The 15945-nt window shown below is 32.5% G+C and overlaps 1 protein-coding gene across 1 annotated transcript; it reads left to right on the forward strand.

Moving 5' to 3' along the window:
- Positions 1–2862: 2862 nt before the first annotated feature.
- On the forward strand, positions 2863–4922 carry LOC148864925 (uncharacterized). Its single transcript, XM_088974602.1, has 2 exons — positions 2863–3583; positions 4718–4922. The coding sequence occupies exon 1, from the start codon at positions 2972–2974 to the stop codon at positions 3518–3520; it is 549 nt and encodes a 182-aa protein (XP_088830728.1). The 5' UTR covers positions 2863–2971; the 3' UTR covers positions 3521–3583; positions 4718–4922.
- The last annotated feature ends 11023 nt before the right edge of the window (positions 4923–15945 follow it).

Genomic DNA, 15945 nt, shown 5'->3' on the forward strand with positions numbered 1-15945 from the left:
CTAGTCTCAACGATGAACGAGCCCTTCTTTTCCTTCTCTCACCTCTCACATCATCCCACTCCCATACACACATGAAAATTTGTTTGTTAATTGTTATTAAAAAGGAATAGAGAAGGCGATGGTTTACTGAAGAGTATGAGTTCAGATTTTTCTTAATTTCTCCTCTTTTATCATATCAACAGGATTGATTTTCTCTGTGAAAAAGATTAGGAAAAAGTACATTAATTAGTTTCTTTTAATTACTAATATAATTGGGATGCATTCCTATTGGAAGAAATTTACCCAATTGAATTCCGTGTCCCGTTCCTATCACTCCATTCTTCCAACTCAAGTGACTTGTCATTATCAAGTGTCCACTGTCTTGTACCGATTGATGAATTTGAGGGATGGACCCACTTGATTAATTGAAGTTCGCCCATGAGTACAGCTGTCAATGGGTCGGTTTTTCTACTTACATACATGTTCTTAGTTAATAATATAAAAAGTCATCTTTGTTTTTTGTGATTTTCTTTTTTTTTTGTTATATCGACATAAAAAAGTTTACTATACATTTATTGTCATTTTATTTTTATATTATTAAAAATGAAGTTCCAAGCATTATTATCATAAGTAAATAGTTAACTATAGATGTCAAGTATAATTGGATCAGACCATTTTCCTGATTAAGAATTGATTTAGTTCTCGCTACGTCTTTTCATGGGCTGGACTATGGTGAACATTTGCATTACTTCAGGCTTAGGCTTCGGACTGGGCCCATTCAAATTTTGACAAAACTAAACATGAGCCCAGCCCATGAATAGATCTAGTTCTGGGTTTATTTTATGAAAAAGAGAAATTATCCGTTCTGGGTTTATCGAATGGGTCACATCACATGGAATCTCCTTTCCATCTACTGAACTAGGAAAGTTAAAAAAAAAAAAAAAAACTAAGCACTTAAGCAGTTAAGTTGAAGATCCATTTCTGTAACTCTCAGGACTCAAGTGCTGCCTATATAAAGCTATTAAAAGATGCTTTAATGCGGTCCTCACACTTTTATCTTGCATACCTAGGAAATTTTCTTGCTATTATCAACCATCTACATATAGCTCAAGGCAAAAAAACAAAATAGCCAAACTTATTTTTCCTATAGTTTGGTAATGGATGATCGATCAGATGGTGTCGGGGCTGGATTAGAAGCACTCTATTCCACCCTACAATTCTTAACAATTGTCATGCATTGGTACAGCTAAAAATTCAAGTTTGTGGTTTAAAAGATTATCACTTGTCATTTGTATTAATCACTAGTCAACAAGCTCTCTATGAAAGGTTTTATTTTCTTTTTTTTTGAAAATTTATATATTAAACCATAAAAATAATAGATTAAAATATATTGTAAACAATAATAGATTAAAATATATTGTCAAGCTATCTATGAAATTAAGGATTTAACTGTAATACCAATTTGATGAGGATAATTAATTAATTACCATACTAACAAATAATCTAATGTATTAATTGCTCAAAGGGCAAAAAATACTGAGAAGAATCAGTAACAAAACTTTCAACATAATCAAATAGTCTCCTTTGCCAGAATAGTTACTAGCATGGTTTTCAAAATCGGACCGAACCGGACGATCAGACCGGAAAACTGGGAACCGATAAGGTGACTGGTTTGGTTTTATCCCAGAACCGTTATTTTACCAAAAACTGTTGATTTAGTCAGCAAACTGCTGACCCGGGCTATCAAATCATTCAAACCATCCAACAGTTTTGACTGTTTTTATTTTTTAAAATTTTTTTAATTTTTTGTTAGAACGGACCATCCGTTTGATTCAAACGGTTGGACCGTTCGACCAGGAAACCGGACCCTGACCGGTTCTACTAGTAGAAATGCAATTCACAGGGTTTGAACGCATCAGATAGCATGAATAGAATGATTGCTGATGTAATTAACCATGGGAACTAACTAGATCCAAATCACAAGGCTTTTTCTGCACTTGAAAACAGTACTTCTGGTTGCATATTTAGGGGTGTTGATCAATTGTATGATTTTATTTCTGAAAAACAGAAACATTTGGCAAAGGTGGCAGGCAGTTGCTTCTATTTTCAAAAACAAAATGATAACACATTGGCAAAGTGGCAATGATGATGGTAGTTATGATGGTGTTAATGTAGTAAGGTTTAGTCCTGAAATTAAGGCACCTTTGTTATAATCTTTTTAAGGGCACCTCACCAAACCCAAAAGTATTCAATGGAGCTTGTAGGAACAACTCTCAGAGGAAATTCCCTACACCCTTCTTTGGAAGTATCTTGACAAAATGAGATAATTGCTTTTTTAAGTTAGCTTTATGAAAAATATGTTATATTTCTGTGCTGTAATAATTGCTTTTTAGTGGTTAGCTTTATGAAAAATATGCTGTTTTAACATATGTTCATATGCCAATGCTGATCATGAGAGAGAGAACCCAATTAGTCAATTGATGAGGAACCGGACGAGCTGCGTTTGACCAGAATTCTGGATAGACCAAGGCTTAGAAACTAATTAATCTTGTAGTGTTTCAATTGACTGCTTCACTAACTTGAAATCAAGTGGATCATTTCTTGACTAACTCTTTTTTTTATTTAATTCTGATTTTTTGAGAGAGAGAGAGACTGGGTTACAGCTATAAAATCTCAAATTAAGACAATATCAAAGAAAAAGATTAAACTGTGTGTAAATCACACAATACAAACGTCAAAACCGTGTCTCTCTCAACAGATCTTCACTCAAGACTCAATAACAATGCCAAATGACTTTTACTCGTCTCTCTTCTCACAGTCACAGACCTCTCTTGTCTATTAATCCTTTTCTCCCCATCCCCATCTCTTATCTCCCTTGTCCTGATGTTCCCATTTCCACTCTCCATTTTCTCCACCCTTTAAAACTTGCTATGTCTTTTCTCTAGCTAGTTCCAGCTAGAAATTAAGCTTTCCATTTGACAACAATTTTCCAATGGAGTCCAGCCATGAAGATTCAAAGACTTCGAGCGAAGATGGTGACCAACAAGATCATCAAGATGATGCCAGCACTGGCAGATCGTATAGATGCGTGTTTTGTAAGAGGGGTTTCACCACTGCACAGGCCTTGGGTGGGCACATGAACATCCACAGGAAAGAGAGAGCAAGGATCAGGCAGCCCGCCGCTCCATCGGTCTCGAACAAGCCCGATGGCGAGGAGGTCTGTCCGGAGTTTCCTCCACCAAGTTCGAGCAGCAGACCGCTTTATCCTCCAACCCCAGACGCACAGAGCAGTTATCATGTCTACTTCCCACCATCCTCATCATCATCATCTGCAGGCACTAGACACCCACAAGGGCATCATGCAGGAGATGAATTTTACATTCGGAAGCCACAGTCCTCAAGCCTGTTTGAGGATGATTGCAACACAAATCTGAGCTTGCAGATTGGTCCAGTGCATACCAACTATGGTGAAGAAGAGAAGAAAAGAGAGGCTGAAGAAGGTGAACCTGATTTGGAGCTGCGGCTTGGTCATGATCCCTAGCTAGTACACTGTCACATATGCCATTTACGTAGATCAGCACTATTGCTTAACTATATTGTATAGGTAGGTATTCTTTGATTCTGATATAATTAAAGTACAGGTCATGAATTGGGTTTCTTCTCTCTCTCTCTTCAGCCTTCTCAGTGTCATTAATACAAAACCAACCATGAGCTCCTATCATCTTCTCTTTTGAAGGGGAATTTGAGATTTGAAGGAGCAATTGAAATAATCAGATATGATGTCAAGATTGAAAAAAAAAATGTTGCATCTGGTGAACAAGGTTAATTAAAACTACCAGCATATATATATATATATATATATATATATATATATATATATATATATATTTTTATATATATTTTACAATCAAGCAATTTGTAAAAGAATGGATGACCATCCAATTGGTGTAGGACAAGACCAAATTTCTTGAAACATTCTACGTGCTATTATCCTTCTGGTGGAGTGAGGAAATGTTGGTTGAACTTATTTACTTTAGAAAATTCATCAATCCTGAATAATGTGATAAAGAAGCTAGTGGGTTTAGAAGTATAGATTGGAATTTCACCAGGATTGGTAATTGTATGGGGTTTGTATAGAAGAGAGCATCTGGTAAAAAAAAAATATTTACTTTCTAACTTATACATATATAATAAATTTATATAAATATAAATATTAAATTTATTAACTATAAACAATAGTTTGGATTTTAATGGGATGAGATGTGGAATCAGGTATCGGACTTTTGGAGTCGGTTGAAAGACCTAACAGCTACTCCAGTTCCTACCCATTAATTTTTTATGCAATTAGCCTTACCGCAAGCTAACATTTCTTCAAAGTCCCGATTTATTAAAAAAACTTGCCAGGTGGAAAATTTGAGCACAATTGAGGATTTTGACCAACATTTTATATATATTTCCAAGTTATCAAAACTACATTGCCGACAATGATTCAATGAAGTGACTTCAGTGAATAAGGAATGCTTCTAGCTAGTTATCCAGAATAACTAATAAAAAACTTGGGTAGTTCAGAGAGAGAGAGATGACTAACAAAAGCAAATAGAGCTGTGCGGTTTGGCTATTGAACACTCATGCATTGAATGAAAATAATACCGATTTCATTGAACTAAAAGCAAGCTTTCCTCATATAACAACCATTGTTTTATGCCTATCAACAACTCCTTCTCTTTCTTCCTTTCAGGGGTGTTTGGAAAGCATCGCGATGAGTACAAGGTTTAGTAGGTCATAGACGAATAGTGAAGGTTTTGATCACGGGTGGTGATACAACTCTTCCTGTGTGCAATCTGTCATCATCCTTGGCTTTTTAATAGAATATGGGTTTGCTTTCTCTTGGGAAGTCAAGTTCAAAGAAGAAGGTATTCCATTTTTTTTTCCATTATATACGTTTTTGCAGTCAACATAGTATCATGTGATTCTTGGTAGTTTTTTCTCTAAGATTTTCTCTTTTACTTTTCTTTTTTCTTTTGTTTTCTTTATTGTAGACATCGTGTAGCCAAGTACAAACTTTTCAATTTGAATGTTTTTTTCTTAATCTTCCTTGATTAAAGTTAGTATCCTTGCACCTACCACTTTCTTTTTTTTTTTGGTAAAGCAAATAAAGCAAACTTGAAGCAATTAAAAAGTATCTAAAAGCATTATTACAGAAAACCTCCTAATGGAAAAAGGACAATATATTGTTTTAATTTGAAAGACAAGAAGATCATATTTTCTGATAGCAATCACCAAAAATTCTTGATTTATTAATCAGTATTTTCCTATTGTGAACTTTCATTGCAACAGTTTGATGAATCCCTTTGACAACTTTTCACCCAGAATATCAATACAATAAAATTCATGAACACATTAAAAAATAGTATAATTTCACCAAATTAAAGGGCACCTTATTTTTCACCCCAAGTATTGTTCTAGGTGCATGGAGGGGCGGGCACCTAATAAAGTTCTATTAAATTGTTAAAAGAAAAAGAACCTATAACCTAATTGGAGGATCCCCAGTCCTCACTCCCCCCCCCCTAAAAAAAGACAGTCTCTTTTGAATTCTTCACCTCTCTTTTACTTACTTCTGTCACTTTTTCTTTATTTAACTCCATATCAAACATTTGGTGTTCAGAATTTGTTTTTATTATTCATGACATCCAGATCATATGCACCCTTCTCTTATAGGGTTTTTCTTCTTTTTTTTCTATGGAAGTTAGTTTCCATTCAGATGTGCAAATTCATATCCCAAAACTTTCTTGGATTAGAAAATAAAATCCATTAATTAGTTCAACAATTACAACCACATTTTCTGTATTAATTCCCTTTGTTATTTAGTTTAAAAAACAAAAAATTGTGATGAATGGTCTCTACTTTTAGCAAATAATCCCTTTAATTACCCCTCTCTAAAAAATGATACTGAATTTTATTTTAGAAAAGGTAAGCATTCTTTTTGGAAAATGATACTATATCTATCAAAGCAAATTTTAGTTTTGTAGTTGGGTCATAGATTATAAAGTCAAACAACTAGTAGTATACATTTTTATGAGTTGTTTGGCAAACAGTTGTAGAAAAACTTCTTTTCCATGTGGTATCTAGCTTTGTCCCCTACAACATCCTATATTCATTGGGTTACAAAATAAATTTGATTTTTCTGAGCCTTGTGAAAATTTAAAATGTAAAACTTCAATTAATGCAAATGGCCAAACATGCAGATGTGTTGTCCATGTCACCTATGTATCATGTGGAACATTGTATTACATAATGTTCCAATTTAGAATCCTTGTGATCTTTAAATAGGGTTTGGCCATTGACTAGGCTTTAGGCTGGGCCAAGTACATATATAACGAGGAAGATTTGTCCCTACGCAGATTCTAGGCCAAAATATCCTGCTCCAGTTCATACCAAGATGTCCCCATACACTCATCTTGTTATCCACTATTAATGGGCTAGAGCCTACAAAAACCCTCCTTGCCATTTGGTCAGAATAAATCCTTATATTTGGAAACTGCAGTATAAAATTATGTACAAATTTCAAGAATCACTTGCAGAAGACACTAACAAAAGGTGGGATGGCGGGGCTTATGTGGACAGAAAAAGTGAACAGGTGGCCAATCCAAAGTGTCCCCTATTTATTATTTGTGAGCTTGAATTGATCATATTGTCACATAGAAGGAACATTTCTTTTTGGGCCTCTGGCTTCTTTCGTGTTAAGCCCAGTTCAAATCGTACAATTACAACATTGTTACAGACAACACCATGGGTCCATACATGGGTTTGGAGTTTGGACCTAATCTGTCATGGTGGGAGGTGTCTAAGACCATTGAAGCAAGGGCCCATTCACAAGACACAAGTTGTGCTTCCTGCTTCAGAGGCTAAGTTTACTTATCAACTCGTAAGGGCTTCTTGGTCTTTATGATATCGGACCAGCCCAAGCAAATTCTCCAATTCTAAACGGCTTCAACTATAGTTTCGCGTCTAATGCAACCATCACCATCAGTTTGTGAACCAACCGACTCAAATGGAATCATCAAGCAATTCTGTCAAACTTCTCAAGGAACCGCTCAGCCTTAAAAAGCTTAAGCTGGTAGGTGAGTTTTCTGAATAGGCTTTTCTTCTTCAACATGCCTCTTTATATGAAAGCCAACCGGACTTAAGGTGTGTACAAAGCGTCCATTTTTTTTGCTAAAATTTAATTAAATCTACGTTTATCTCATTTATCCACATCAGACAAATCTTTATTATGTTGTACAGTTGGAGACGGTGAAAATGGGCCAATTGTTTTAAAAATTGATTCGGAGGCAAAACCATTTTCGTCTCTAGGTCATGGGTCACCAGTTCGACAGTCTGACTTGAATGGGTCAGACGGTGCCCAATCAGCAAATTTAATATATAAACATATTTTATCAATAATTACCATATAATTATATTCTACATATAATATATGCGTTAGTTTATGTTCAACAGTTCAACTTATAGTTTTTAAATCAATTTTGAATTTTTTTTTATTTATAAAAATGCTAAAAATTGCAATTTGAGATAAAAAAAAGGGTTCTTTGGCAAAAATAGTGGGATTGGGACACAGATTTGAAAAAGTTAACCAAAAAAAAATTACCCAAATTGGGCATCCGAGTGCTAAGTTATGGCCTCCCAAAGTTTGCACAAGCATTAAGTGTGCAACCCATGACTCACCCGATGACAGTTCAAACAGGTCAATGGTTCAACCGCTCAGCATCAACGGGTTTTGATCAAATCACAGGTTTTAGCCAAATTGGATCTGGAATTGTAGTCGGGTTCAGACGGTTCAATCGTCAGAGTCAATGATGGTTGAAAATATTGGATGGGGAATAGATGCTAATCAAGGGGGTCCAATGGTGCAAGTGGTGGTTTTGGATGTTACAATTTGTTGTAACTATACAGACAAAGAAAAATTTGTGAGGTGGGTTTCAATAAAAATTTCCTTAATTATAATGGGAGTAACAAAGATCAAACACTAAACCACTTGGTCAAACAAACATTAAGGAACCATTCAACCTAAAACATTAAGCTAGTAATTGAGGTCCCTGAAGAACCTTTTATTCTCTAACAAAACTTCTTCGTAGATGTTGATTCAAGATCAAACACTAAACCACTTGGTCAAACAAACATTAAGGAACCATTCAACCTAAAACATTAAGCTAGTAATTGAGGTCCCTGAAGAACCTTTTATTCTCTAACAAAATTTCTTCGTAGATGTTGATTCTTAAACTGGATTGTTAAAGCTTGAAAGGTCTAGGCACCATGGGAGCTTGAAAATCCAATTACACATTGAGAACATCTTCTCATGAATCTAACATATATTATGGGAGATATTACCAATGTGTAGTTGGATTATATATGCAAATTCTTTTCTTGCAGGGAGATCCGGGCTGATCTAGTTATAATTTAAAAGGACTTTAAAGCTAAAACGGTCATATAGTCTGGTTGGGCCTATCTGCTCATATGCCCCAGTCACTTGCACAATAAAATACTCATAATTTTATTTAGAAAATCGTATCCTGATTGGGTCAAGTAGGGGGCTTCCTTTACATGACCAGACCTATATTTGCCACATGGAGGGATCATGTGGGTGATGAAGACTGCATCAGATGAGGGACTGTCTGAGTTGGCAATGTATACATTCTTGTAGTCGATATCATCTATATACCCATCTTTCAAATCAGTCCCCCACAACATCCTGCAGCACATTCCTGCCATGTATTGGGAATATCTCCCGATGATGACATCATCATTTCTGATATTATCATCGAGATATTTCCAATACATAGCGGGAATGTGCTGTGGAACATTGTGGGAGTTTAATTTGATCTCCTTTGCATCACAATGACTTTTTGAACAATGAACACGTGGAAAGTTATTTTGCACCATGATTTATTCCATGAACATAGGGTGAGAGAAACCCAACGACTCCTTCAATACCCAAACTAACTGGAATATTTAAGCTATGTTTGGTTTGGTAGAAACCCTAGGACAAAAAATTGAACATTCCTCAACTTTCATTTTATACTTTATTTTCTACCAAGCGAAACACAGCCTTAGGGTGTTCTTGAATGTGAAGTATTTTTCTTGTAGTGAATTTCAACAACGAAACAAAATCAGCTGGTTTGAAAATTGGTTCTTAAAATAAAAATACAGAAAACATCAGCTGGTCTAAAAGTTGGTTCATATAACTTTTTATACTACAAAATTTATTTTTGTTTTTAAAACCATCATTTTGATGGTTTTAAAAAACATCAAGGCTGTGTTTGGAAATGATGCAAATAAGTGTGAATGCAAATATGTAGAGTGTAAAACGGTCCATATAAATCGCAAAGTTGGGTTAGTTTTGCACGGACGAATTTACCTTCTTACCAAACAGACTTTTAGTTGTAATGGATGAAAACATGAATTCCAATAAAGTATATGCCTTTTATATCAAAAGCCCACTTGAATGCAAATTTACTTCTTTTTATTGATGTACTTTTACATCTTATTATCAATGTAAATATGCATTGGAAAATGCATTTTCTGTCACTTGTCAATGCATAAATGTAATATTGCCAAATACAAAGCAAAAGTTAACTAAAGTGCAAATTTACCTTGAACCAGGATTTACACTTCATTTGCATTGTTTTCAAATGCAGTCTAATGTATTGTTATTTGAAACAAAACTAACTTATTTTTTCTTAAAAAAACTTGTTTTTATTTAATAAAAACACAATTCAATTCTATATTTTTGTTTTTTAATTTTATTTTTGTTCTTTGATGTGACGGTCTTAAAAATAAATGAATAAAAAAATATTCATGATTTATAGCACCCAACTAGATGCCCAACAAGTAAATTCACTCTCATTTTATATTGCAAACTCGTAATAATGGAGAAATTCCAAAATTTAATCACAATAAAAGGAGCAAGGTTGTTTAAATTGCAAACCTTTTATCACTAGGAAAAACATGATATAGGAAAAGATTTGACCAATCAAAACCCCATGAATTTTGATGAGAATTCAACTAATTGGTTACCATTTTTACGATATCAGTTGATTGGTTATAAGTTTTTATGGCATCATGTCTTTTCAACATCTTAATCGAACCCTTGTCATCATTGCCAATAGTTCATTCAAATGATCATTTGTCACAAGATCAAACCCACCTAACCTCAAACTCTCTATGGTAAGGTTAGTGAACCTCACACGCACCCTATTCTGTCCCCATCCCATGATCCCCTATATGGTTGTATGTGTATTATGTCTTATATAACATCTAAAAAAATGAAAAAGAAAAAGAAAATGAAGAAGACCTCTACATTGAATGAAGGAGATCAAACAAGCACATGTACATCTCAGATTCCAAACTCTTCGGCTAGAATATGTGCAAGGACCTCTTCACAATATTGTTTATTATAGAACTTGGCCCTTCTTTATTTGTAAAGCCTCTCCAATCCCAATGATTGTCTTCAAATTGAATTTTGCAGGGACAATGCTAACATGAAGAGTCTTTGACAGATGGTTCATAGAAAAGGGTAGAAAATGAAAAGGAAAGCGGTGTAGTTTTAGATACTATGGTTTTTAAAACCGACCTGGTGACCGAACCAGTCAGGGGTTTGGTTACCGGGTCGAATGGTCCGACCGTTTGAACCGAACGCTCGGCCTGTTCTGATAGAAAAATACAAAATTTTCTAAAAAATTAAAAATGGTCAAAGTCGTTCAAATGGTTCGAACAGTTAACCACCCGGTTCAGCAGCTTGCTTACCAAAATCTACAGTTTTGGGGGGAAATCCGGTTTTTGGGAAATAGAACCAGTTAGGTGACCAGTTCCTGGTTTTTTCGGTTTGGTTTTGAAAACCATGGTAGATACGTACAACCCAATAGAACACGAAAATGACCTAATTTTTTACTACTTCACCCTCAAAATGGGTCTTTCTTTTACACTCTTAAGGGCTTACTCGTTTGCTATGAAGTCTGACATTTGAAAGTGTAATAATTACATTAAGAGATATATTGGTATTGGTGAAATTTTCTTTCCTCTGAACTTTAAATGCAAAGAATGTTGTTCTAAATTTTGAATTTTGAATTTTGAAATTTATCAAATATCCATTTTGACCCCAAATAAGAGAGTTTTTGTTTTTTTTTTTTTGGGGGGGGGGGCATCATTAAAAAACAAAAATTTGTATGATTGCACTTTAAGATATAAGAGATAAGAGGAAACGAACAACCATTTTTCTCCTAAAGTTAAAAGATTCCTCTTAAGATATAAGAGTTAAGAGGATATATGGGTCCACAAAGTGGAAGCCGTCATACAATCTGTTTCACTAACCTTTTATATATAGGTATATGGATCCACAAAGTGAAAATGTTTTGATTTCTTTTTCTTGAAATTAGAGCATTTTTCTTAATTGGGTGGATCCTTAGAAGGTAAAGGAACATTTTCTTATTTTGGTAAAGCTTTGTTTTGTAATTTACAAAAGAACAAAGGAATTTCTCAGACCGATTTAAAAGTTTTCAATAAAATGGTTAATCAATGACAATGTTTCCAACCTTTTTTTATTAAATGATTCCCACTTCTTAAAGCAATGAAACTAGAATTACTCTTTGTTGACAAACACACTCATACGGATCCAACTTTTAAGTACTCCAATTCTAATATAATAGTAATGGAAAATGAAGTCCTTTCATTTTGAAACCACCACCACTACAAGAAAATCATTTTTTAGTGATGGACAAAAATCGTCACTATAAATAATATATCTGTCACTAAAAGGTTTATAATGACGGACAATTAATAGAGTTGTGTTTGCCACGGTAGGTGGCGTCACTATAATGAGTCTAGATATCCTGCACATTCGTCCCTATAGAACCTCATGTACATAAAATCAGAGGGTGTCATGTCAGCACCCTTTCATGCTTAAATCTCACATGTGCAATTAGGAGTAACAGACATTTTATACGTCCTCCCATCCTGTTTTTAATATATTAAAATTCTAAAACAAATAAAAAACAGAAGTTAAGGTTTCTTCTTCCTACTTCGTTCAAATAAAAAACAAGAGTTTATAGAATTGAATATCTCTAAGAAGAGAAAACCATGAATAAGAGTTCTAACTTCCAAGAATTGGACGCTTAAGACTGAGATGATTCTCTAACTTTTAATTGATTACCAACTGGGATCAACAATTGAGGTAAGGTATTGAATTGAACAGAAAATTAAGAGTGATGACATATGCTCTATATTTTGTTGATAGATCCCTATATTTCGTTGATCCCAGTTGGTGTTTGGTTTACTTAAAAGCATCAAGTGAGACATGAGAGAAAATTATCATTCAAGCGTTTGATTATCTAAACCCTTAAGGTGATGGAAATCTAGAAGAAAAAAAATGCAATTGAAACAAAAAGCTTATTTGAGTTTCAAATCTTGTGAAAGTCGGTGGTTGTTGAATGATTCTCTATAAGGATGAATGTACAAGAGATCTTGTGATCCTAGTTGAGGTTTGGTTCATAATTGATACTTAATAGCAGAGTGAAAATTATGAGAGAAAGTCATTCTAACCAGCGTTCGGTCCTCTGAACCCTTATCCTTGTTTTTCTTCTATTGTTATTTAGTTTGTTTGTTGGAGAAAGATTCGAACAAAATAGGAAGAAGAAACCTTTTTAACCCCTACTTTTTATTTATTTTAAAATTTTATAAATTTTAATATATTAAAAACATGATAGGAGGAAGCTTATAACGTTTGCTACTTCCACTTGCACATGTGAGATTCAAGCGTGAGAGAATATTGATATGGCACCCTCTGATTTGATGTATAGGAAGTTCTATAGAGATGGGTATGCAAGAAACCTGGACTCTACTATAACATATGGTGACGAATTTAAAAATACATCACTAATGGATATCTTATAGTGACGGTTTAATTCGCCACTATTATAATTAATTTCAGTAACGAATATTTTGTGTGCATCACTAAAATTTATATATAGTGACAGATATGTCCACCACTATTGTAATATGTTTTAGACAAACATTTTTTTGTCGTTACTAAAATATGAAATAGTGACGAATATGTCGTCAATATAGGTAAAAGTTTAATAACGAAGTTTTTAATATCCGTCACTATTATATATTATAGTGACAGTCACTTTTGTCACTATTACCATATAACAAACAAAATTGTGACGGATTGTTCGTCACTATAAATAAATGTATAGTGATGAAATTTTTAAAATTTCTCACTATTAAATAATATATTGACAATTATTTCTGTCACTATATAATCGACTTATAGATATAGTAATGGTGTTGTCCATCCTTATAGATACCTTATAGTAATAGACACTTTTGTCACTATTATCATATGAAAAGGAAAATTGTGATGGATTGTCTGTTACTATAAATAAATGTATAGTGATGAAATTTTTAAAATTTATCACTATTAAATAATATAGTGATAATTATTTCTATCACTATATAATCGACTTGTAGGTATAGTGACGATGTTGTCCATCACTATAAGATACTTATAGTAACAAACAATACCATCTCTATAATAATCCACTTAAATATTAACAATGTTATTGCACATTGACTATAAATAAAACATGTATAATTGATAATAATCACAATATTATTCACCTCATTAATCTTTAACAATTTTATGATTTAATCTCACATAACATAATGCTAAGTATATTATCAAAAGTGATAACAATCAAACTTTTTTAAGTATTCTTCACATGTCAATTCTACAATAAATTGTGCATTTTACAAAAAAAAAAAAAAACAATAAACATCGATCTTCAACAACTTTATCAATAGTCGATTTCTACACAAATTCAACATGCATTTTACAAAAAAAGACTATACATTAGATAAAAATCATATAAATAAACATAAATGTTTGTGTACATAATCTTTTACCCAAAAAGCCTTCAATTGTAAAACATATTATAGAGTTATAATATGTTCAAATGGTTTCATTAATAATGTCAAAGGGCTAAGTACAAATTTAATGCACATTTCTACCCATCCAAATCCTAATGGCTCTCCACCAAGGTTTAAAATTTCAATACGATACGCCCGATATGGAGCGTATTGTAACGTATCTTTGAAAAACATATACGGGATACGCATGAAAATTGAACATATTGTCTTTTTTCATACATATTAGACCCGTATTAGACTGTATTGGGAGTGTATCGGAGCATATTGGTAGCGTATCGACGAAAAAGATACGACCAAAAAGTGAAAAAAAAAAGTGGAAAAGTGCTAGATTTGCATCCCCCAAATGACTCTAAAACTCTAAAACTCTAAAACTCTAAACTCTAAACTCTAAACTACATTCCTAAACTTGTGCCAAGGCTTATTTTGCATCCCCCAAATGACTCTAAAACTCTAAACTACATTCCTAAAGTGCTAGATTTGCAAAAATTTGCAAGAAACAAGTGTGAATCATTAATTTTTTTTATTTTTTTTAATTTTGAAAATATATGGCAAAAAAAGGTAGGTTTTTTCAATTTTTTATAATATCTTGTGATTTCTTTTTTCTTGAATGTTTAAACTTATGTTGATTGACATTTCTTACATTCAAAATCATTTTTTCTTTGTATTATTAATAAATTTTTGGAAATTTCATGAAGATATTTGGGTAAAATATAAATTAATAAAAAAATTTGAAAATGTAATATTTCTCTACCTGTAAAGACTAAATATGTTTTAGATCTATGGATTTACCTATCATGTCCATAGAGCAATTGAAATTTCTTATTTAATAATTATTTTTTATTTTTTATTTTTTATTTTTAGAATTAAAAATAAATAATTAATTAATTATATTTTATCATTTGATCACAATGATTGAATATATTATAATTCTATGGATGATCTATCATATCCACAAAGCAATTGAAATTTCTTCTTTAATAACTATTTTTTGAATTTATTATATAATGTTTATTTATTTTTTATAATTTTTGGAAATAAATAATAAATGACTATTATTATATTTTCACTTAGAAGTTGTGCCAATGCATGTTTTATGGTTGGATAGGAGAGTTGGGTTTTTTCCATCCCATAAAACATTAAAGCTTAAGAATTATAATTATAAATTATAGTTAAGCATATGTTCAATGAAATTATAATTAACTACACTATATTTCTTCATAAAACCATTAAAATATATTAATTCAATGTATATACACCTCATTGAAGTCTTATATTTAGTGTTATTGATGCATTTTTATGATTTATTAAAGTATTTATAGTGTTTCCAAGTGTATTTGTGCTTATCATAGTTTTTCTCTAGTACGCATGCGTATCCAAGGCATATCTCAATACGTCTCTTAAAATTGCTTTTCCGATACACATGGTGTTTCTGATACTTTGAACATTACTCTCCACATACAATTTTAATAAGATCATCACTTGATAAAACGCCATAAGCTACAATTCTATTAATTCCTACAAACTTCAACTTAACTTATTTTTAGAAAAAACAAGTGACTATAAATTGTAAGTACAAAAGTTGATTAAAATAAATTAAAATAGATAAACAAAATGTAAAAGAATAAGAAACCTTGTAAATTTAAGTTTGATTATTGAATATACCTCTTTTGATTGTGTTGTTCCATTCACATAAGGTGTACTGGTAAACATAGTTGGAGGACTATCCATAGAAACTTAGTTGTGTTAATTATTAAAAAATTTGTAAGTATATGCATTAAATAAAAACTTAATAATATGTTATTTAATTAAATAATATATAAAAATTATCAAAAAATAAATTTTGACAAAATAAAAATTATAATATCTTACACTTGGAGAATTTTCAAGTATGTGGCTCCCAGCAAATGAAAGCACTAATTGTGGGGAAAGGATGCGACTACCCACATTCTTTAAACCCTTGTAAAAATAAAATTAAATACAATTAAA

The sequence above is a fragment of the Nelumbo lutea genome, chromosome 3 (genome assembly GCF_056320005.1).
Source record: "Nelumbo lutea isolate HS-2025 chromosome 3, American lotus-T2T, whole genome shotgun sequence".
NCBI classification, from domain to species: domain Eukaryota; kingdom Viridiplantae; phylum Streptophyta; class Magnoliopsida; order Proteales; family Nelumbonaceae; genus Nelumbo; species Nelumbo lutea.

Coding starts and splice junctions, on each gene's coding strand:
- LOC148864925 (XM_088974602.1), top strand. CDS start 2,972: ATGGAGTCCAGCCATGAAGATTCAAAGACTTCGAGCGAAGATGGTGAC.